Source organism: Camelus ferus, chromosome 23 (genome assembly GCF_009834535.1).
Source record: "Camelus ferus isolate YT-003-E chromosome 23, BCGSAC_Cfer_1.0, whole genome shotgun sequence".
NCBI lineage: Eukaryota > Metazoa > Chordata > Mammalia > Artiodactyla > Camelidae > Camelus > Camelus ferus.
Genome location: NC_045718.1, coordinates 15,770,891 through 15,794,614, shown reverse-complemented (window position 1 = coordinate 15,794,614; position 23,724 = coordinate 15,770,891). Strand labels below are relative to the sequence as shown.

Sequence of the window (23,724 nt, the reverse complement as noted above, 5' to 3'; positions counted from 1 at the left end):
GGTGCCTGATCGCTATTTGTTAAATGAAAAACACGAGACTCAATTGTCCTAAATCAGAGCTACTTTCTGTTTTCATTTTCAGGGTGGATTTCCCGTTCTAAATCCTGGAATCCGGGCACCACTGACATATGGGGCTTTTAAGAGATTTAACTGAAATCTTCCAATTTAGGATAAAGGGGAGAAATATTCAATCTTTTCTTTCTTTGAACAAGGAAATGAAATGAAAAAGAAAAAAAAAGACTCAGCATTGGCAAAACACTGGTTACACAATAAAATAATTACAGTGTTCAATGAAAACATCTCCGTGTGAACGAAGTTCTCTCTTCTTGCGTGCACAGGCAGACAGATGTATTCCAGCATCTGTCTGACTAGGTTTGTACTGAAAAGAGAAAAATGAAATCTCCCGGGCACTGTTTGCCAAGGGATTTGCCCCCTCCTTTGTCTGTTCTGACTAATCCCAGGGTAGGCTGAGAGCTGCCCATTTTGTCTCTGGGTTCAGGCAGGAGGGAAAATTTTTTTCCAAAATAGCCCAGGAGATGGCTGGGCTCCCTGAGACGGGATTTGAGGAAGGACAAAGGGATCGTGTGAGCATTTTGTGAAGGGTGTCTGGATCGGGGGCCTGTTGTTTGGGAGGCGTCCTCCGCTGCCGCCGCCGATTTCACATCTTACGGTAATCCTCTATCGACCGCCGCCTGGCCCTCCTTCCTGCCCACTTAGACTGTCCCTCCCCGCAGTGCCCTCTGATGTCAGGCCCCCTGTTTTACTGCTCTAATTCAACGGCTTCTAATTGGATGCTCTGCCTGGCTAATGGCTTCTTCCCAACTGCCGGGCTGACATTTACTTACTTGATTTCCACCCCTCCCTGTGCTCTCTGGCCTCTTTTGTGAGCAAGAGCTTAAATTAGGCAGGATTTCAGATCCAGCACCTTTTTATATTCCAGCTTGGGCCTCTTTTGGAGGGGGAGTGGGGTGGCTAAGTAGAGAAGAGCCTTGGAAATAGACCCTGGGCCGATCAACCCTGACACCTGCAGATAAACCCAGCTTTGTGACTTACCTGTATCCTGGAACCCCGGCGGACTCCGGGCTGCCTTCCTTTGTTTGCTCTTTAACCTGTACCCCAGCCTGCTTATTTCAGCTGGAACATGCTTTCTTTGTCTCATCACTTACCATCAGACCACTGCCAAAAGAGCCGCTGCTCGTTTTCATCATTGGAAAGGTTCCTGGCTGAACTTTAGACCCTCTCATCACTAGGATTTCACACTCAGAACTGTAATTAGGGCTACTGCCTTCTTAATGGCTATCTTCGTTGTCACAATCCCAACTCACGCCCTTCTCTTCCCTGTCCCTAGATGTGAGCATCTTTGGAGAGATGAGGGAAGGAATCCTGAAAGGATTCCACGTTTGAAATATCCTCACCCTATCATCTTTGCATCTGTCTCTCACTCAGTCTTATATCCCCAAACAAAACAGAACAGGAAGACCAGCCAGTGACCCCAAACACTTGCCTAGAATGCATACTCACAGATTGAGATTAAAAATATTCTCAGATTATGGATTATGGGATTTATTTATTTATAAGCTTCACTCCATGGACAAACACAAACAAGGACGCTCCCCTTTGGTCTGGGGCCATTTGGCAGCCTGCTTCCATCTCCAGCATCACCCAGGCAGCTATCATTTAGGCAGACTGTTCGCTTGTGGTCTAAAATCTGTCTCCAGGGATCAGTTTCACTTGACTCTTAATTATTTTCCACTTTCCACCCCCTCCAGTCCCTTTGCACACGTGCACGTGCACGTGCACACACACACAAAATTCCTCTTTAATTGGACCGTAGCACTCTCTATAAAGCGTCTCTATTGTGGTACACAGTCCATTCCCGGGCTGCTCTGATGGACGGCTGTCTCCCTGGGCCAACGCTTCATTAGGTGTGACAGCCGGCAGCCAATGGTCACCGTGCCACCCTGCTCAAGGGCCAAAGCGCAGCTGGGTGGGGTGGGGGGAGTCTGGGAGACAAAGGGCAGAGGCAGCGGTGGTGAGACGGGCCCTGGAACTGATGTATAAAGTAAACTGGAGTGCTGTTCAGTCTCTTGTGCCAGGTTATGAAATTAGGAGCTGGGTTAATAAAGGAAACTCAGTTACCCAGGTGTTGCCTCTGCAACTGAGAGATTGATGTTCCAGCCTCAGGAAACATCCAGAATGTCTGAGTCTCAGAGGTGGCCTGTTACCTACACAGTCATTGTGGCCTGTGTACCAGCACCTTCCCCTGCGCAATCCTCCTCCTTTACTGCCAGTGTTCACTCTCTTTCCTGTCTTCGTGGGGAGAGGGTCAGGGAGTAAGAAGGGAAGAAACATCTCTCATGTTTCAGACACTCACGACTGATATACCTGGTTATAGAAACTCGTATAAAAATCAGGGTGTCATTTACATACAACAAAATCCACAATTTGATGGGTTTTGACAAATGTATACACCCCTATAACCATGACGCCATCAAATATAATCTCATAATCCACCCCCCCACCCCCGTTTAATCCCCATGAGACAGATTGGTGTTGTTGGCTCACTTTTATAGCTGGGGAAACACAGAGGACCAGAAAGACTGATGACCATAGCACTGATAATGGTAAGCACTACGGGCCGGGCCCCGTCCTAAGCCTTTTGCACATCCTGCATCATTTAATGGCCCCACTGTCTCATTAGCCCCATATTAGATGAAGAAACTTGCCCAGTGTCTCTCAGCTGAATAGTTGGAGTGGGATTCTGGTGCTCAGTTTACGTTCTCACCCCAACAGTACCTTCTCCTCAGGAAGTTAAAAAATGTTCCCCTAGTTAGATTTTCATTTACTCCAGAGAGACAGTCCCCACAAAACAGAACTTAAAGTCACAGAATGGAGAAGCCACATGTCCCAAATTTCTGCCAGTCCCCCTCGCTGACTTTCTTTAAGCTCCAGACAGTCTGCTCTAACCTCATGGACAGAAGAGGTGGGGCTTAAAACGCAGCCTTGTTTGGTTACCCCTTGAAACACTGTGCTTTTCATCTCAGAAACTTCTGGGGGCCCTCTCCCCAAGCAAAGTGATCCAGATTGCCCTGAAAGTTTCGGCATGACCTGGTGGGACGTGTCGAGCTTCGCCAGGAGCTGCTCTCCCTCTCTGAACATTGACGCCCCATCCATGCATGGACGGGCAAAGTTGTGCGGTGGCTACCTGGGACTCTGCCTTTTACCCACAGCCCCACCACCCCCGAGTGGGGAAACCAGCAATTATTGGATTAGGGCTGATGTGGACGTTTGCTCTTTGTATAAAGCCCTGGCAGTGAGGCCAAGGACGGCCCCTTTCTCTCTCCCATCTGGCAGAGGAGTCCGGCGCCCTAAATCTTTTTGTTGGTTAGTTTCCATGGCAGTCATTGTCTGAGTGTGTGAGCGCATCCGCCCCCTCACCCTCTCTCCTTCCAGAGCAGGCCCTCGCAGCTGAGGCGCGGAGCAGAGAGAGGCAGGCACAGCCGCCAGGGCTCCACGAGAGGGCTGAGGTCCTCCTGGGGGCGGGGGGGGGGGCATGTTCCTGGAGCTCAGGGACCCCTGCGCTTCTGTGCATTCAGGGAGGTGCCCTCTGCATAGGGCCTGGCTGCATCCCAGTTCATCGGCCAGAGGCAGCAGCAGGGGATTCGTCAGTCCAGGAGGAAGCCCTTGGGATCTTGGGGACCCTGCTGAATCTGCCCTCAACCTGCTTCGAGGAGGAGACTCCAGCCCCCTCTCCTCCTTTGTCTTTGGCAGGTGATCACTCGATGTCCCTTTCCCCTGGTCAGGTAAGTTTTATTTCATTCCATCTCTGCAGAATGTCATCTTGGCTTTCCCAGTGCCTGCTGCTGGGGAGACAGGCAGCAGTGTTAGAGACAGGCTGGCGTAGGACTGAAGGGGTGGGGGGGTCTCTAAGTGCCTTTCCTCCTTAGCTAGGCCTCCCTGGCTTTGCAGTTAAAGGTTCCTTCCCAGCTGGTTTTAACCTAGATAATTAACTTCAAAGATCACCATCTCCGGCACAGACCGACCAACATCCAGCCAACAACCAAAACTTCTAGCTTCTGGTCTGAATTCAGCTCAACTTACTATCAGCGATGTACAGGTTGCTGTGCTTGGCTTCAGAGGGGCGGCAGGAATGACACACAATACAGCGCCTGCCTTCAGAATGCTTTCTGCCTGGAAAGACAGAACCTCTACACTGATGGCATGTGAACTCTGGGGCCAGGCAATCTGGATTTCACACCCTATTCTGGCCCTGTGAGCTTGGGCAGGTCACTTAACCTCCCTAAGCCTCAGTTTCCTCATCTGCAAAGTGGGGATAATTGTACCTACCTTATAGGCTGAATTATACACACACACACATATAAAACTTAGATCAGCTCATAACACATAATAATCACCATATACTTGTTAACAATGATTATTAAGTTCATATGAAGTTCAGATTATGTAAAATATGTAAAGAATTTGGCCTAGTGCTCTGAATATCAGTGGTGGTTATTATCATGTAAGGCACAGATACAGATAAAGTTCTTCAGAAACATGGGAGGATTACTCTCGGTGGCACTGAGTCTGAGCACTGAAGAAGGAGTATTTCAACAAGCAGGGATGGTATATGTAGCAGACAGTGCCAAGCCCCGGTGCAGCAGCAGGAAATGAGAGGCCTTCTGGGCACCAGCTCTAGAGCGGTTTGACGGGAGACCAGGCACTGAGCTTGACTGAGAGGATGAGATGGACTTTGGGCCCCAGCATCTTGAGGACAAGGGCCAAGTCTGGGGTGTGACATTGTGAATCCTGGAGTAACCAGCCCGGCACCAGGAGGAGAGGGATTGTGACACTCGGAAGGGATCCCCACTGGGAGCCCCAAGACCGAGATCCAGGTCCTGGCTGAGCTTCCAGTTGAACTGGGTGCTCTGAGGCTAATCCCTTCACCTCCTCTGGGTTTGTTTCCTTACCTGTGACGTGGGGATAATAAAACTTGGTGCGCCGCACAATTTTACTAGAATTATTAACCATGGCATATGAATGTGAAATTATAAATCAGTGTGTAAAGCACAAAGTACTGTTCTTCAAGATAAGGAGGAGTTAGTGTGTCATCTGCACAGCTCTGGGGGGAAATGCAGAGGAAGAAATCATTTAACAAGGAGACTTATGAAAATCGTCCAGTACAAGGCCTGACTCAAAACAGCAGTTGAATGAATGATCTCTTCTGTAATTGAGTGGTTAACGTATTCATTCATTAATTCAACAAATATTCCTGGAATTTCCATTGCATGCCAGGCATTAGGCTGGGTGATGGGAGAGAATGTTAAGAGAAGAGTGGCAGAGACCCTGCCCCGCCCGAGATGCTTACAAGCAACTCGGGGAACTGGCAACCTGAGGACGTCCCTGTGCTCCAAACCAGCAGCTTCCATCCTGCTGGCCATCTTCCAGTTTCTTTCAAGGATTGTTGCTGTTGGACATTTATTTTTAGTTGATTTTAGGCTCCTAAGACACACACCCCCTCCATGGGTCTTGAGAACACCTCCTCTCTGCCCTCTGCTGGTGGGAGTTGTGAGGGCTTTGCAGTAAACAGCTCGAAGTGCATTTCTCATAAATGCCATGCATTCCTGCTGCCTTCCACCACCCCTGAGATGAACCGAAGTGCCTTAATATTTAAAGAGGACTGAATTTGTAATTAGCACCTTAACTGTTATATCAGAGCCGTTCCAGAGGTTTTCTATTTAAATGCAAATTGAATCTTCCCGAAGGAAAGCTAATAAGTGATGAAAATAGATAGCAAAAGATGCGGAAGCAGGAGGGAGGTGGCGCTGACGCGGCGCCGTCCCTGTTGTGATGTTGACTTGCTGCCCGCAGCCCATGCTCCCCTCACCTAGAGACCAGGCTCTGAGGATGACGGAGCCTGAGGTGGGGTCTGGCTCCCTGGAGCCTGAGTCTCAATTCCTGTTCATGAAGATGCCCGAATCAGCAGCCATTTGGCTGGGTCCTCCCTGAGCTGCTGGAGGTCATCTTAGAATCCTGGTGGCCTGGAGAAGATACTGGTTTTGGAAGGATAGTTTCAGACAAACCGGGGTTTGAATCCAGAATCCTCTTCTGATTAGCCATAGGAGCTTGGGCGAGTTTCCTAATCTCTCTGAGCCTCCGTGCCTTCGTGATGTAAACAACTGTTAATGCTTGTTCCTCTCAAGATTGCTGTCAAGATTATGTGATATACAGAGAAAATGTTCCTGCTACAGAGCAGGTGCCCAACAACTGTTGGTTGCCTTCCATTGTCACGAGGCACTGCTGCGCCAATTTCATGTCAAGGTGAGCAAGAAGCAGACTAGCGAGAAAAAAGTGGCCTTCTGTTTCCTGCCTAAGGTGGAGGGTGAGGCACAAACATTTTCCATCAAGGGCGCCAGACAGTAAACACTTCGCACTTTGCGGGCCATACACGCTCTGTCACAGCTATTCCATTCCACCATTGTAGTGGGAAAGCAGCCACAGACAACACACAAAAGAATGAGCAAATGAGCGTGGCTGTGTTCCAATATAACTTTATTTATAGGCGATGAAATGTGAATTTCATGTAATTTTCACATGTCACAAAACATTTGTCTTTGTATTTTTTCCCCCAACCATTTAAAACTGTAAAAACCGTTCTCAGATTACATGCAGTACAAACACAGGTGGAGGGCTGGATTTGGCCCACGAGTCATGTTTGCTAACCCCCGCCCTGAAGTATCACAAGAGCCCTTCACCCGTGATTTGGGGGAGTCTGCACCGAGGAACCTCTCGGAACGTAACTCCTGAGGCTGGGACTGCAGGGGAGGGATGTCATCCAAAGAAGAAAATGGCCCTTTCAGGGCCGGGACTGCCAAGGACAAAAGGACACACAGGGTCCCTGGTGGTGACCTCTGCTGGGGCGCCAGCCTTTAAGTCAGGGCAGGAATAGAGGTATCATCCTACTTCTTGCCTAGTGACGTCCAGGAAGGACTGAGGTTCGTGGACAGGCAGCCATCTCCTGGTGACAGGCAAGGGATGGGTGCTCAGGGGCTTGGGTCATGGCTCTCTCCTCAGCTGGGAAAGGGGTGCAAGTTCCTTGGGCTCCTCAGACCTCCCAGGGGCACACCTGCCTGCCCTGGGAGTGCCTGCTGATGAGAACGGGCAGGCTCTCTGATTCACCCAAGACTCGGCCTGTTTCTGCCTTTTCCTGGGTTCTCTTACATCTATTTTTTTTCTTTAAATTGAAGTATAGTCAGTTGACAATGTTGTGCCAATTTCTCGTGTACAGCATCATGTTTCAGTCATGCATGTACATATATATATTCGTTTTCATATTCTTTTTAATTATAGGTTACTATAAGATGTTGAATATAGTTTCCTGTGCTACACAGTAGACACTTGTGGTTTATCTTACATCTATCCTTTTTTTCTTTTTTTAGATTTTTTTGGGGGGTAGTGATTAGGTTTATTTATTTTCTTTATTTATTAATGGAGGCACTGGGGATTGAACCTGGGACCCTGTGGATGCCAAGCTTACACTCTGCCACTGAGCCATACCCTCCTCCCTATCTTACATCTATTCTTAAACACACACTCACACACAAAGCCCTCTTGCAGCCAGCCCATCACACCTCCCCCCTTCTCTGTCTCTAGCACAGAGAGAACACAGGTCACCACACCAGATGGCGACCTTGCTGCTGCGGCAGATTGCCGGTCTCCCGTGGGAGGAAGGGTTAAAGCAGGGCACTGGATGATGCCAGCTCTGCAGTCCCCACCCCCTCCTCTTTAACGTGCCTCTGCCTGATCCCTTCTCCAGAATCTCTGGGGAGGAGGGCATGTGTGCACTCGTGTGTGTGTGTGTGTGTGTGTGTGTGTGAGAGAGAGAGAGAGAGAGATGTGAAGCACCAGAGGACAAGGAGAGGCAGTGAGGAGAGACAGTGCCAGAGGGAAACCACCCCATATCTCTATAGAGGTCCTGACCAGGGTGGACCACTTCTTTCCAGCAGGGAGAATGAGCCGGACCTGCTTTTCTGGTATCCATGGAGGATAGGTGGGTAGAGCCATGAGGTGGAGCATGAGGCCACTCTGTTAGAAGCTGCCCCAAGGCCTGGCAAGAAGGGAGGGGCAAAGAGGGCTGCAACCTCTGAGGGTAAATGCTCTCAGTTCTTGGCTCCGAAGAAGCTCTAGGCTGAGTGTCATCTCACACCAGTCCAACTTGTGGGCCCCCATCACCCGCTTCCCAGTCCCATAAAAGGGCCCGGAGCCTTGGATCCCACTGCATATCAGGTTCAGACAAAATCTGGTGCTAACTGGAAGGCAGGGAAGGAGAGTCAGGCCATGAGAAGTCCTCCTCCTGATGGAAGTAGTGATGATCAATAGAAAACCAGTAAATGTGATTTATCAGGTGAACAGTACCCAGCTGGAAACGGGGACTCTCTAGGGAGTGGGCCTGGAAGGAGATGAGACAACAGCCTGAGCTTTTGTCCTTTGGATGAAATAGTTTTAATGGGAGGTGGGGGCCCCTGCAGGAGGTGAGCAGGTGAGACTTTTGTTAGAGGAAGAAGGCCTTATCCTTGGGCCTCAGAGCCTTGTGGGACTGGGCTGTGGGTCTACGGCCCTGCTCACTTAGAGCCTGCCAACGGGACATCCAGGCCCCCCTTACTCAACCCGCAGCGGCCGCATGCACGCCCCATCCATGGCAGGCAGGCTGGCCCATCTGCCAATCAATCTTCCTTGCCGATTTCCCTGCTGGAGCAGCGGGGCTGGTGTGTAAATCATTCAGAGCCCTCTCTCAGCTCTGCCAGGACATGGAGCTCTTTTTAATTAAGAAGGATGGAGGATGCTGCTGGCTCTGGAAACGGCGGTATTAACTTACTAATGGGCATTTAAAGAGCTGTGTGTGTGTTCTCTGTTGCTGCCTTCCCCAGCCTGCGGCCTCTGCTCCTCTGCAGAGCCGCCCAGGCCCCCCTGCCGGCGCTGCTATCCTCTGCATTAGAAGGGGTGGAGGATAATCACCCCCCAGTGCCCTGCCAGGCCCTGGCCTCGTGACCTGGGACAAATGGGCCCATTTTTGCCTTTAGAGGAAGGGTCAGAATCAGGATGAGTTGAGCCCTGGGTCCTCTGCCTCCTGTCCTGGCAGCCTGTGGGTAGGCAACAGGCACCCCAGAAATGGCAGGGCCCACCAGGAAGCATGGTTAGGCCTCCTGGTGGCTGCCCAGGGTCTACAAGGAGCCTGCCCATTAGCAATAGCTGCGGCTCTCACAGGCCCCCATGTCCCTGGCTGACTGGGGGACAGGGGAAGGCCCCCAGTAAAGTCCCTTCCGGTGACTGGAGCTTGGGTAGCGGGCAGCACCTACGAGAGCCAGTGAGGCAGACCTCTGTGCATCTGTACCACCTGGAAGAATGCGAAAATGTCCATTCTGGAACCTGCTTTGTCCTGGGGTTAAACGATTCTTTCTCTAGGGCTTCCCACCCTGCAGGCCCCGCGGAGGAAGAGCGCTCCAGCTTGGGGGGGACCTAAAGCTGCCGTCTTCTCTCTCTTCCTTCCTTCTGATTTTACAGACACCAGAGTGGATATGACTCACCCAGAGGTGCACAGCCCAGTTATGACAAAACATGGGCTGGCACAGAGGTCCCCTGACTCTCAGTCCTGTGTCTTTCCTATTTCCGGCATCTCTGGGGGAGGGGACACCACGGCCTCTCATCTCACCTCATGCTAGTGTTTTAATTTTCTGATGCTCCCCAGCAGGAAATTCTTCCTTTTTATAACACATCCCCAGGCTTTCTTATAAGCCCCATTTCCTCTTACAATTTCCTCCATAAACACAGGGAAGTCGCCAAGGCCTTTCAGGGAAGGCTTCCCTTCCAGCTGTCATTATCGTCCTATGCGTTAAACAGCAGAGGAGTTTGCAGCTTCCCGACTATTTCTTCCCTAAATTGTGCAGCTCGTGAGTCTGAAAACCAAGATGACCGCCCCTCCCCAGCATCCCTTACCTGTGATCCTCTTTCCAATGTCCCAGTTTTATCTAAATAGGCAGGAAGTTGCTCACAGTTGGACAGATGCGTTCATAACCGATATCTGTAAGTCCCTCGAGGCTCCAGGCTCCACACCCTATGCCACGTGCCATGTGCTATATGCTATGTGCCACGTGCTAAGTGCTATGCTCTAGAGGAGGAGGAGGAGGGGGCAAGGGGGGTAATGGAAGGACTGTGACTAACTCAGCTCTCTAATCTAGGCTGCGTGGTCGGGGGGGAAGCCCTACCACTGAGGCCATTCCGCGGGACCCCAAGGGTGGCAGTGCCGCATGAACAGATGTAGATTATGATTGTGATTATTGGCCCCTGTGTCACACCATCTCTAATCAAGTCCACTTGAGCCCAAAATCCATCCTCTGGGCTGGTGTTGGGCAGGAGGAGGCCCTAATGAGGGTTTTCCATGTCGCAGGGAGGACTTAACCCTTCCTTTGGTCTGCTGGCAGCCTCAGTCTTAACTGGCTGAGTCATCCTCTCTCCCCACCCCCTGAATACAGCCCGAGCTTCTGGCACGGAATAGGAAGGTGATTATCTAAAGGAAGGGCACCAGCTGTTCTCCAGATCAGAATGCTGTTTAGGCTGCAGTGGAAGAGGCTCTAGTTAGCTGGGGGGAAAGATATCCTGTCCAAGACAGAAGCCCAGAAATGGAGGGGGCGGGCCCTGGTAAAGAGCCTGCCTTGTGAGACTGGCACCTGCTACTTGGGCACACTGGCCGGAGTACACAGAGAGTCAGAGGGACAGAAAACTGCCATCTCAAGGGGGGAAAGCAAACCGCCCTTCACAGAGGACCTACTGCGTGCCCAGGAACCATGCCTGGCACCCCATTCCTCCCATAATGCTAGGAAGTAGATTTTCTTCTTCCCTTTTTCACAGATGAGGAACTGAGATTCAGGGTATAAGTGACTTACTCATGGCCACACAGCCAGGGGTTGGCCAAGCAGGGTAGAGGCCCAGTCTGATTCCAGAGTCCACACGCCTCCTCACTGCCTTATGACAGTGGGGCACTGCATGCAGAAAGAGAAGCACACCGGCAAGGTGATCCCAGCCTCTGGGGTTCCAGGTGTGCCCCTCCACCAGCATGGTACCCACAAAGGGAGGTGCCCACCGACAGGAGGGTAAACTGTATTTCTGAGGCGGGAGAAAGGAGCTACTACAGCCCTTAATAAACAACCCCTCCTTCCCTGCCCCCCAAATGTGCCCTGCACTTGGCACCCCACCAGTCCCTTGAGACCCCCCCCACAGTTGCTCCATCCATGGTTGGCCACGCTGGGAATGTGACTGGTTTACTGGGAATAAGAAACTGTCCCCTCACCCACACATTCAGCTTCCCCATAACCTACCACAGAGTTCAGTGAAAGCTGGCCCCTGAATAGCTAATAAACTCAATCGATGCTGAGTCAGACTGCATTTTTAGTGTATGGAAATCAGATCTTAATAAACCCAAGACAAGGGAGGAGGGTATAGCTCAGTGGCAGAGCGCGTGCTTAGCATGCAAGAAGTCCTGGGTTCAATCCCCAGTTCCTCCATTTAAAATAAATTTAAAAAACCCAAGATGAGACCTTTAAGAAAATACTCACTGAGTGACTTTTTCTGGGGCTGCGCACCCTTTCAACAAATTTGACTGATACATCAATATCACAATAATAAAGACTGCAAAGTACCAAGGCTTCATCTTTAGAGGCATCCATGAGATCTCCTCTCCCCACTTGCCAACCTTTCCAGTGCCACCGTGTAACGAAGGCCGACACCTCAAACGCTTCCTAAGAGAGAAGAGAAACCCAGGCCCAATGCAACACAAAGTCTTAAAGCAAGAAGGATTTAGGCTTGACATGAAGAAGAACTTCCTGACAGGGAAAGTGGTTACACACTGGAATAAGCTGGTGAGGAATCAAAGGGGTCACGGGACTCCCCAACTCTGCTTGGCACTCCGCACGTCCCCAGCTTGGTGCCCTCAGCCCAGACGTGGAAGCCGCAGGTGACTCAGGGAATCTTAAGTGGCGGTTGCTAGGTTACAAGCTTCCTCAATGTGCTTTCAGTGTAAGGACTAAAGGATGTCACCTGGCTGGGAGGAAGAGCTATGGGGGAGAGAGTAGGGGAGATGGAGACAAGCCAGCACTTCCAGAATGAGCAATTAGGCCATGGCCTGGAAGGCATCCTGTTCTTAGTACTTTTCCAAGGATCTGAGTCCCTAGATCCCACAGTCCTTGTAGAGGGTGATGTTTGCAGGACATAAACATTAGGTTAGAATGGAGCCAATTCTGGGGCCGGATTCTAGTCCTTTCCCAACTATGCTGCCCAGAACAGACAGTATGGCAGTGGGGAGAAGGCAGTCACTGAAACCCTCTGAGGGTCTGGACAAAAAGCCAGATGACAGTAGAGATGCTAGATACCCTTAATAATGCACAATTCTTTCCCTTGTGATTTAATTGTGATAAAGTGAAAGAATGTTGGACTTAGAATTCACAGACTAGACCCACCCTGAACAACTAGCATGGCCCTAAGTCAGTTATTTCATTTCACAAAGTCTCAGAGTCCTCATGTGTAAAAAGTGGGTGCTAATACCTACCTGGCAACCTTTCCTAGGGCTGTTGTTAAGATTATGAGAGGGGTGGGGGAGTATAGCTCAGTGATAGAGCCTGCACTTAGCATGCATGAGGTTCTGGGTTCAATCCCCAGTCCCTCCATTTAAAAAAAATTGAGTTATGCAAACATATATATGTACTAAGCATATATATATATATATATATATATATATGTATATAAGCATATATCTGCTTATTGAGCTGTCCCACTAGCGGGATGGGTGACGACACAGGAAGTCTTGACCCACGGCTTTGGTAGAAGGCTCAGTGGGCAAAAGAGGCTGAAGGTGGGCCCCCAAAAAGCCCTCTTGAGGGAGATCTATGGCTTTCAATCCTCCAGATCACTCTGTGCTGATTTTTTTTGTGAAGACAGTTTAAACTGAGGCTTCCCTGTTCCTCTGGGCAAAGCATGGTCTCTAGGAAAAAGTGAAATGTTTGGAGCTTCCTGTGAAGCTTCATTAATTCAGGCCACATTATGTTTTGGAATTTATGGGTTCTTATAGAATAGAGAAAACAGAACATAACTTTTGGGGGAGGGTGAAATTTACCCCCTACCCCACCTTGAGTTCTTCTGGCTGATCTAATAATTAAATTGACACAAGACAGATGATTGGGAGGGGGAAAAATAATTTAATTCACATGCACTGAGGTCCCAAAGAAATGGGAGCCCTGAAGTGACCAAAACAGACTGTTTATATATCATTTTCAGATAATTAATTGTGAAGGTTTAACAAAGGGGCTTATGCTTGGGGTCGCAGACTGATGAAGACCTGAGAAGTTTGTTCACGTGGCCTTGTGTGTCTTGAACCACCTATAACCCTGGTGAGAAGGATGCTTTCTATCCTCTGGGTGTAGGGAGGCTGCTTTCACATGGGAGATTTATTTCCCACTTTCAGGGGGGAAAAAGGGGGCTCAGAGTGTGTTTTTAATCTCAAAATTTCTCCACTGGCTCTTTCCCAAGTAACTAACTTAAAATAATCAATATGCCATGTGGTAGTATATCTTGGGGTGGCCTGATCTGAGCCCCAATACAACCTTCTTCTGTGAAGCTTCCAGAGCTACTTACTTTGTAAGTCCAGGGAATTCACCCTGAAAAACAGTGGAATTTCTAAGCCAAGAACTCACAATGTTAAGATGGCCCTATTGTGAGCTGTGACTTCTGTTTCTTACAGGAAGTCATTTCTAAGTGAGGGGCGAAATGTTTGTGCTTGTTCTCAGTTTTCCCTTTTCTTGGTTTTGTTGACAGTAGTTATAGTAGTAATAGAGTTAATAGCGATTTACCAGGCTCCTGCTATGTGTCAGAAGCTGAACTGAACACTTTACAAATATTATCTCATTTAGTCTTCACAAAAATCTACAAAGATATATCTATAGCTACTCAGAACTAAAAAGGAATGAACTATTGATACATGCAAAACTTGGATGAGTCTCCAGGGAATTATGCTGGGAGCCAAAAAAATCAGTCCCCAAAGGTGACATGCTGTAAGATTCTATTTATATGACATTCTTGAAATGACAAAATTATGGAAATAGAAAACAGATTAGTGGTTGCCAGGGGTTGGAGAGAGAGGGGCGAGAGAAGAAGGCATGGCTATAAAGAGGCAACGTGAAAGGTTCTTGTGATGATGGAGATGTTCTGTATCTTGACTAATCAATTTCCATATCCTGCGCTGGAGAGGGTGTGGAGAAAAAGTAACTTGCCTACACTGTTGGTGGGAATGTAAATTGGTTCAGCCACTATGGAGGACAGTGTGGAGATTCCTCAAAAAAACTAAAAATAGACTTACCATGTGACCCAGCAATCCACTCCTGGGCATATATTGGGAGGAAAATACAATTCAAAAAGGCACATGCACCCCAATGTTCACAGCAGCACTATTTACAATAGCCAAGACACGGAAACAACCCAAATGTCCATTAACAGATGACTGGATAAAGAAGATGTAGTATATATGTATACAGTGGAATACTACTCAGCCAAAAAAAGAATAAAATAATGCCATTTGCAGCAACATGGATGGAGATTGTCATTATAAGTGAAGTCAGTCAGAAAAAGAAAGAAAAATACCATATGATATCGCTTATATGTGGAATCTTAAAAAAAAGATTACAAATGAACTTATCTACAAAACAGAACAGACTCACAGACATAGAGAACAAACCTATGGTTACCAGTGGGTAAAGGGAGTGGGAAGGGATGAGAATTCGAAATTTGCACCTCTTGGGGAGTGATGGAAATGTTAGCTATCTTGATTGTGGTGGTGGTTTCATTGATGTATACATAAAAAGAAAAAAAAAACTCAAAAAATTTTCCATATCCTGGTTGTGATATTATTGTACTGTAAGCTTTGCAAGATGTTATCATTGAAGGAAATTGGGTAAAAAGTGTTATTTTTTACAACTGCATGTGAATCCACAATTTATCTCAAAATACAGTTTAATTTAAATAATATAAAGAACCTGAGGTTAAGAGTAGTTAAATAATTTCAGAGCCAGAATTTAAACCAAGGTCTGTCAGATTCCCAAGCCTGAGAGATTCAAGACTTGACTCTATTCAAGGAAACCAGATAAGAGGACCCCATAAGCCTGGCAGTCAATCAGACCATGTGGCTTACTGATGTCATGGACACCTTTGTTACTGGGGACTATTTTCCTGATAAGGCGACTAGAGAGTGGCTTGCAAGAATTATTTGGCAAGCCATGTGGTTCTGTGCTGAGGGCCAAGATTTGATAACCAGGTTTCCCCTTCCTGAGGTGTGTAAAGAAAGGCAATGTGGGAGGGACCACCCACGTGTTTGTCTTTCTGGGTTTGTCTCTGGCTGTGTGTCCGCATAACTGTTCATTTGTCAGTTTCTCTGTGGATTGAGTATTTCGGGGGGGTGGGGGTAAGATTATGTGTATGTTATGGATATATGCGCAGGTCGGTGTGTAAACTGCTTGGATGCACCTGTGTCAGGTCTGCGTGTGCCACACCCACAGAACTTGTTTCTATTAGGTTAAACCATTTGATAAAACCTCCCCCAAAGCAAAGCCGACTATTGAGCCAGACAAAGTGGGTCTGTGTACTGTAGATAAACTGGGTAATTGGACTCTCCGCCTCCTCATCCAAAACAAACACTCACAAACCGCCCACCCCCACACTGGAGGGAGTCTGGTCCCGTCATCTGGGTACTTGGCGTTAGTGCCCGGCTTTCCCTGAACAGGAGACAAGGTGAGCGTCTACGGCCGGGCCCTTTCCCTCCCCCGCGGGCCGGGCGCCGCCAGGGTTTATGTAAAAGGGTCACGGCTCGCTCCGCCGCGGGGCGCACGCGGATTCCTGCACAGGTGTGGCGGCTGCCGGCGGGGATGTGCGAGGAGCAGGCGCGCCGGCCTCCCCCCAGCCCCCAGCGGCGGCTTCGCTTCTCCTTCCTGCTCCTCGTTTATTCTCCTCATCTGCATGTGTGACGGCGGTGTGCGGACTAGGGAAGGACAGAGCGCCCTCTCCCCTGCTGGCCGCGCCGCTCTCGGGTAATGCGCTGCCTGCGCCTCGCCGCCGCGCTCCTCCGGCCTGGCTGTGTAAGTGGCGCGGGGCGGGGGCGGGGGCGGAAGATCGCGGGGATGGGGAGCTGGGAAGAGGCAGGCGTCGGCGCCGAAAGGTGTTAACTCCTTGCTTCACCGGGAGGCGGCCGGGCACCTGGAAGCCCAGAACGCCCCCGGCCCCTCGCGCGCTCCGCTGGTTTCCGACCAATCGGCGGCGAGAGCCACGGTGGACAAAGCTGGGCGGGCGTGATGCTGCCGCGGGGTGGCGCCCTCGCCGCCGCGTCTTCCCTTGAAAGTTGGCGGGGGGCTGGGAGCCCGCGCGCCCGCCCACGCCGGGAGCCCAGGGCGCTTGGCCCTGGCTGCCCTTGATTCGCCCCATTCCTCCTGCAGGGCCAGGAGCGGACGCCGCCGGACCGCTGAGGCTTGAGGGACGGTAAAGCGCTGGCCGGCGTCGGGGCCCTTCCTGGGGGTCGGGCGGGAGCCCGCGGACGGGAGCGAGATGGAGGCGGCGAGAGGGGGCGCGCAGTAGCCGGCGGATCCCCGGGTTCGCACCTCCCCCGGCACCCTGGCGCTCGGCGGGGTCGCGGCGGGCGGGGCCCCCGGGGCTGCCATGGAGGTGCCTAACGTCAGGGACTTCCAGTGGAAGCGCCTAGCGCCACTGCCCAGCCGCCGGGTCTACTGCTCCCTGCTGGAGACCGGGGGGCAGGTCTATGCCATTGGGGGATGTGATGACAACGGCGTCCCCATGGACTGTTTCGAGGTCTACTCCCCTGAGGCCGACCAGTGGACCGCCCTGCCCCCCCTGCCCACAGCCCGGGCCGGGGTGGCCGTCATCGCCCTGGGCAAGCGGATCATGGTGATCGGGGGTGTGGGCACCAGTCAGCTGCCCCTGAAGGTCGTGGAGATGTACAACATTGATGAGGGCAAGTGGAAGAAGAGGAGCATGCTGCGCGAGGCCGCCATGGGCATTTCCGTCACGGCCAAAGGCGAGTGGGGCCAGGGCTGAGGGAGGCAGAGAGAAGGGAGTGGGGGGGTCAAAGGGAAAGGGAGTGATGCCGACACTGGGTTGGAGGCCATGATCATATTCCTGATCCCATTTGATCCTTAGGGTGGACACTGAAACTAGAGGCCAGCTTGCCTTATTTTATAGATGGTAAAACTAGGACTCAGCAAATGCGGTGTCTAGTAAATCCATATGATGCCAGAGCTCCCCTCCACCGCACCAGGCTCCTCCTAGCAAGTGAGCAGGCCTGGCCAGAGGGGAGAGCCAGAGGGTTAGTACAATGTCTCTGTAGGTCCCTTCATTCCACAGAATGACCAGGCTTCCCACCCACAGCACCAAATCCCCTGAAATCTGCCTTGCAGGTGCCACTACTTCCAGACATATATTTGGGGTCCTGAGGATGTTCACGCCATCCTCGTACCATCTCCAGGCCCCACTGGGAGGGCTTTGGGACCTGATTCCAGGAACTTCTCCCTACCATCTGCCTCCTAATCTCAGAGATCCTGATGAGTGGAGATCAGAATATTCCTGAGGGTCCTGCCCCTGTGGTATCTGGCCCAGGTTCACTAAGTTTTCAGGGCGGGCATGTGCTGAGCACGTAGCTTTGTGATTCTCATTTCACTCTCTCCAAGCCCATCATTTCCTTCTTTTCAGGCCAGATACAGCCCAGAATGTAGAGGGGACTCTGAAAGCTCTTCTGCTAAAACACACAGGGTTTTATGGGAAGTGGTCCAACAGGAGTTAGGAGACCCCAAGTTCAGATCAGAGAGGCTTAGTGGGATGCAACTTTCCCTCCCTCTCCTACAAAAACCATCCCAGCTGCCTGTTGCGTCTCCTATAGGTTAGAAACCAGTATTTCTTGAGCACCTGCTCTGTCCCTGACACAGTTCTAGGTCCCAGGGAGGAAGGCAAGAGGCAGAAGATCTGATCCCTGCCGTTAGGAGCCCAGGTCTGAAACCAATGAAGGTGACCAGAGAGAAACTCTAACTCAGAATCCCTCAGGGTAGAGTGGCCAGTGGGGCCTCCTGAACTCCCATAAGGAAGTAAGGAAACTGGAAGGAAGGAAGGAAGGAAGGAAGGAAGGAAGGAAGGAAGGAAGGAAGATGGAAAACATGGAGGCCCATGGGGAAATGGAGAGGGAGCGGGCTTCAATAAATGGTGCTGGAAAAAAAAATGATGCTGAAAGATTAAGAACTAACATTTATTGAGTCCTTACCATAGGTGCTTTTAAATATATTAATCTCTTTGACCCTCACAACCTGTCTGATGAGGTAAGTGCTATGATCATCTTCATTACAGTGAGAAGTAATATGAGGCCCAGAGAGGTTAAGTAACTTGCCCACCGTTACACAGCTAGCAGGTGATGGTTGAGTCTGTGCTCTTAACTATGGCATTGAGTGGGCTCAACAGTTTACTAAGAATTTACATGCCTTTGTGCCAGGCTTTATACCAGATGCTGGGGCCACAGGTTAACAAATTCTCAAGGACCTAACAATCTATTGAAAGAAACAAAGACGATTTCAGTAACGTGTGGCAAGTGGGGTGGTGCGGATGCCATGGGAGGCAGTGAACCACTGCGGTCAGCCCACCTTACAGTTCAGGGACACCCAGGTGACTCTGAAAGAATGACTAAGAATCAGGTGCAGGAGCGCTGGTGTGGAATGGATGGGCGGGTTCCCAGCTGGAGGTATGCAGGTGAACCAGGACTGAGAGAGGTGGCGTTTGTGTCAGTAAATCACTCATTACAGAGGCCCCATCTCCCAGCCACAGGCTGGGGTAGGGATTTTTTTCCTCTCTCTTTAGTAAGATTAGAAAGTAGAAAAAAGTAGTGCTCGTCCCTGCAAGGCCCTTGAAGAGTAAAGGCCTCTTAGAGCCAGAAGTGGTGAAGACTGGCGACTAAGAGAGAGAACCCCACGCAGGGATGGGTCCCCGGGAAAAAGAGAGCCCTAGGGGGTAGGGCTCTGTCCTTAACAGGCTGCACGAGGTACTGGGGTGAGGCTCAGGGAATCGTGGATGCCTTGCCCTTCTCTTGGGTGCAGTGTGTCAGGGAAGTGCCTTGAGAGGCCGCCTGCAGCCAAGAGCGCTGGAGAAAGGAGGGGACTCGCTTCTCTTCTCAGAGTGCCTTGCCCACTGCCTGGACAGGGTTTCATAAAGGGGCCAGTTTGCTCTCCTCCCTCATTCACCCCTAGCCCTGTCCCATCCAGTGCAGGGTGCCTCCTGGAGCCCACATGCTCTTCAGTGTGTGAAGGAGGATGGCCTTCCTCAGTCCAGACAAAGAAGGAAGCAGCAGCAGTCCAGTGTCCCCCAAGGCCAATGACAGCAGGGCTGACCTCATTTCCTAAGACTCCCACTAGCCCTAGGGATATCTAGATCTGGGAGTGCCTGGGGAACAGGCCACTCCTGGAGGGCATCAAAGGAACTCCTTCCTCTTTGGCATCCCCTCTGTCTGCCCAGGAAGGAGGAGAATGGAGGGGTCAAGACCTGCAAAGGGTGGTCCAGGCCTAGACTCCACCAAGTCTGCCTCTCGGCAAGGCTTAGCATTTCAAGCTTAAGCAAGGGCCAGGCACCAAGACAGGCTAAGGCATGTAGGCCTGACATGGCTTCGAAAAGACCCAGGCTTGACCATAGCAGGAACTTTTAATGGTGCCACCAACTCATTCTCTGGCAGAGCAGTGGTTGTGAAACTGGTCTGGCCTCAGTGCTGGCATTCAAGGGGTTAACAGAGGCTGGCCATGGTAGAGGATGAGTCCGATGGCCTGTCTCATGGCGTCTGTTGTGTGGTCTTTCTCCTTAGATTACAGAGTGTACGCGGCAGGCGGGATGGGCCTGGACCTCCGTCCACACAGCCACCTCCAGCACTATGACATGCTCAAGGACATGTGGGTGTCTCTAGCACCCATGCCCACCCCGAGATATGCTGCCACCTCCTTCCTCCGGGGTTCCAAGATCTATGTGCTGGGTAAGGACAGGTTGTCTGTCCCATGTCTGTCCCGCCTTCCCTCCCCTGGGTCAGTTCCTATTGGAAGCAGTGCCTGTCTGTGTGCTGAGCATCTTCTGGGCACTGGGGTTTATCACGCCACCCCACCTCTCAGGGAGCTTCCTGTGTGATCCAATCAGAAGGGGCAACCCAGCCCCAGTGCTCAGGGGCTTACTCTGCTTGCCCAATCCCCGCCCACTCTGGCCTCCAGGGGGACGACAGTCCAAGTATGCGGTCAACGCCTTCGAGGTCTTTGACATCGAGACTCGCTCCTGGACCAAGTTCCCCAACATTCCCTGTAAGCGGGCCTTCTCCAGCTTTGTGACCCTGGATGACCGCTTGTACAGCCTGGGCGGCCTGCGGCAGGGTCGGCTCTACCGGCAGCCCAAGTTCCTCCGGACGATGGACGTGTTCGACATGGAGCAGGGTGAGCCGGGCGCCGGCCCCTGGCTGCCCACCTTTGCTCTGGCTGAATCCCCCACCTTACCCCCATCCCATCCATCCGCCCAGGCCCACTTTTCCAGCTGGGAGTGCTTTCCAGAAGTGTGAACACCCCTCTCCATTCAGGGATGCTCTTGGGAGCAAATTCTTTGATCTGTACAGGGCTCCCTTTGATTGGCTGGTTGTTTTTATCAAAGCCTTTTCCATCTATTGTCGCTTCTTACAACATCCAGGCAGGGCCAGGTGAGGGAGGGCTTTTTCCTGCTTTTTGTTCACAGAGAAACAGAAGGATCCGGACTCCTACACTCTGCCTCTAGTCAGCCTCCTCTCCAGCTTAGAGCCTGTGAGAGCAGAGGCAGAACTAGGTGATTCGTTATAAGAGATTATGGTCCCCTGGACTGCAGCACACATGGGGGAAGGTGGAGGCCATGGAGAGTCTTTCCAAACAGCGTTGTATCTGCACTGGGCGTGAAGGGTAGATGGAGTGGACATGCTGCCTCAGCTGCGGGCTGTTTGTGTATTTGGTGGGGGTGGTCAGCAGCTAATTCTCTGTGTGTCTCCTGCCGCCCTCCGTGGCCTCCAGGGGGATGGCTGAAGATGGAGCGCTCCTTCTTCCTCAAGAAGCGGCGGGCAGACTTTGTGGCCGGCTCTCTGAGCGGACGGGTCGTAGTGGCTGGAGGACTTGGTAAGGATGGAGCTTCTGGGCTGGCTCTGTGGTTCAGGTGCTCGGTGGATCCTTGGCAGTCTGCATGAGCAGGAGAAGGGGCTGGCTCCTTGCTCACCACCTGCCTACCGCTTTATTCCAGAGAATTCAAAACGCTCCCTTCCTCCCACCCTGGATGTCGTATCTCCATGTATGGGCCCCAGAAGTGGTCTCTCTGGCCTCTCACACAGGGGAAACTGAAGCCCACAGAGCATAAGGGACATACTGATGACCGTGTCACACAGGGTTGCTGTGCACAGGTCCTTGGGGCCTTTCCAGGAATGACTGGTGGTAAAAAGTGTGGCAGGGATTGGCCTCGGTCTTCTTTCTCTGACCCATCTCTTCTCCCTGGATACCAGCTCCATCACGGAGTAGGAGGGCAGTCTGATCGAATACGTTATTCTAATGAATTCAGCATTTGCTGCATGACCCCTCCCGGAGGTGAGCGGCATTTTGAGGGAGGGACCCCGACATCACAGGGGAGAGATGGGCAGTGTCCAGGCACCCAGAGTTTACTCAGCGCGGACAGACCCCCACTCTACCCACGCAGGAAAGGAGCTTGATGTGAGCCGGACCACGTGTGCAGCTTTCTTAGGAAAAGGCAGTTGTGTCTAGAAACTTCTAGTAAAAGCAGGAGGTAGGGAAAGAAAGCTTAATCTTGAGGAGATGAAAAGACAGAGGAGGCAGGAAGGGCGAAGTGGCAGTTTGAGAAAAGGGTGGGGAGGGAGCAGTTCCACAGCCAGGGAAGTTTGAGGATGCCTGGCCTCTGTGGTGGGGATTGGGGGTTAGGGGTGACCACCGGCACGGATTGGTGGCTGGACTCCTTTGTGAGATTTGGTTCCCTCGGCACTTTTAGGCAACCAACCCACTGTCCTGGAGACAGCGGAGGCATTCCACCCGGGGAAGAGCAAGTGGGAGATCCTCCCCGCCATGCCCACACCCCGTTGTGCCTGCTCCAGCATCGTGGTCAAGAACTGCCTCCTGGCCGTGGGAGGTGTCAACCAGGGTCTGAGCGACGCCGTCGAAGCCCTGTGTGTCTCTGACTCCTAGCCGTCCCTGGGCCCAGTGCCTGTGTCCTGGATCGGATCACCCACTCTTGACAAGAGGAATGGTCTCGTCAAAGCAGTTTGGGCCGCTTCCCAGTATGCCGGCTCCTGTCAGCGGCCAGTGGGGTCAGGCCCTGGGGCCCTGAGTGACCTCTCCACCTCCAAACCCTACCCATCCCCGGAAACTGCAAGGAGTCTGGATGACTCTGCCGGCCCCGCCCCCTCGCCAGGGCTCAGGTGACCTCTGGGGAGAGTCCTCACTTGCTGCTCAGGCAGAGGGAGGTACAGGAGTGCCCCGCCTACCCCGCTCTGGCCTTACCCCTCCCCATCTGCAGGATGGGAGATAGGCAGGGCAGTTCTCACCCAGAGGATAGCTCCTTATAGCTGTCCTTTCCCCGGCTCTGCACCAGTCTGACGGCCTCTTAGGATGGAAAATGGAGAAGGGTGGCATGGATACCAAACCCCTCTTCCCTACCTTGGTCTACATTCCCTTCCCCCTTTGGTGGCCAACTGTGGGCCTGCCCTGGACCTCATCTGCTCAGCAAGAACTGACCCTGGAGCTGGAGACTTGGAAGAGGAGTCGGGTTCACGTGGACTGGTACAGGCCAGCAGCCTTGGCCAGGAAGGACCCAGGCCTCTCGGGGTCCCGATGGGAATGTGATGATGGGGAAGGAGCAGACTTCCAGCCCAAGGTCTGCTCCCCACTTTTCTCTCTCCATTTCTCCTTTGGTCACCCCTCCCCACCAGAGGCCCAGCCCTTTGTCACGGACAGCCCAGAGTGTTTCTGCGTGAAACCTTCTCATTTACACTGTGGCATCAAAATCCACGAAGGATGGACTCATTGCACTCTGGTTAACAGCAGCAGCACAATGATTAAAATCTATATTCCTATCTTCTCTGGCACCCTGGTGCAGGGGTGGGGTGGACAGTGTCTGGATGTGTGGAGGGGACCGCATGAAACAGTCCCTCTGACATTCTCAGGCTAAATGGGATTCCAAGTGACCAGCTGTTCTTGGCTGTCCCCTCTGAGGACACCTCCACCTTCAAACCACCCCTCCCCCACCAGTCACCTCACTGCTGATAGAACAGCGCACTTTCCATCTCTCAAGCGTGGACACCCCTGAGTGTGTTAGGAAAAGTTTGCGCTCATTAGCTGACTTCCTCATCAGATTACTCCTCGTGTCTGGCCTCAGTTCGTTCCGCTCAAGATCATTTCTGTCCTGCCCACTGTAGAAAGGGAGTTGCTCACAGATGTGAAAGCATGAAGGACACGCCCCCTTCTAGCTTACAAAGCACCCCTTTCTGATTCCCAGTTATTTTTAAAAGCTAGGTTAGCACCAAGGGTACAAAGATCAAAAAACTACCTGTCCTGGAGGGGCTGTGGGGGAGTCAGCTGCCCCTCACTAGGCGGTGGTACAGTT

The 23,724-nt window shown here is 51.6% G+C and overlaps 1 protein-coding gene across 7 annotated transcripts in view; it reads left to right on the top strand.

The window, feature by feature from the left end:
* Positions 1 to 23,194, top strand: part of KLHDC8A (kelch domain containing 8A) — a 32,865-nt gene extending 9,671 nt beyond the window's left edge. The window contains exons 1-7 of one of the 7 annotated variants that reach the window (XM_032467020.1): positions 15,511 to 15,825; positions 15,939 to 16,169; positions 16,524 to 17,119; positions 19,931 to 20,095; positions 20,325 to 20,540; positions 21,138 to 21,239; positions 22,114 to 23,194. In XM_032467020.1, the coding sequence (XP_032322911.1) occupies positions 16,744 to 17,119; positions 19,931 to 20,095; positions 20,325 to 20,540; positions 21,138 to 21,239; positions 22,114 to 22,307 (1,053 nt within the window). In that variant the 5' untranslated portion in view covers positions 15,511 to 15,825; positions 15,939 to 16,169; positions 16,524 to 16,743 and the 3' untranslated portion in view covers positions 22,308 to 23,194. The other 6 variants (XR_004314774.1, XR_004314775.1, XR_004314776.1 and 3 more) reach the window with 6 other exon arrangements.
* Positions 23,195 to 23,724: the final 530 nt, after the last annotated feature.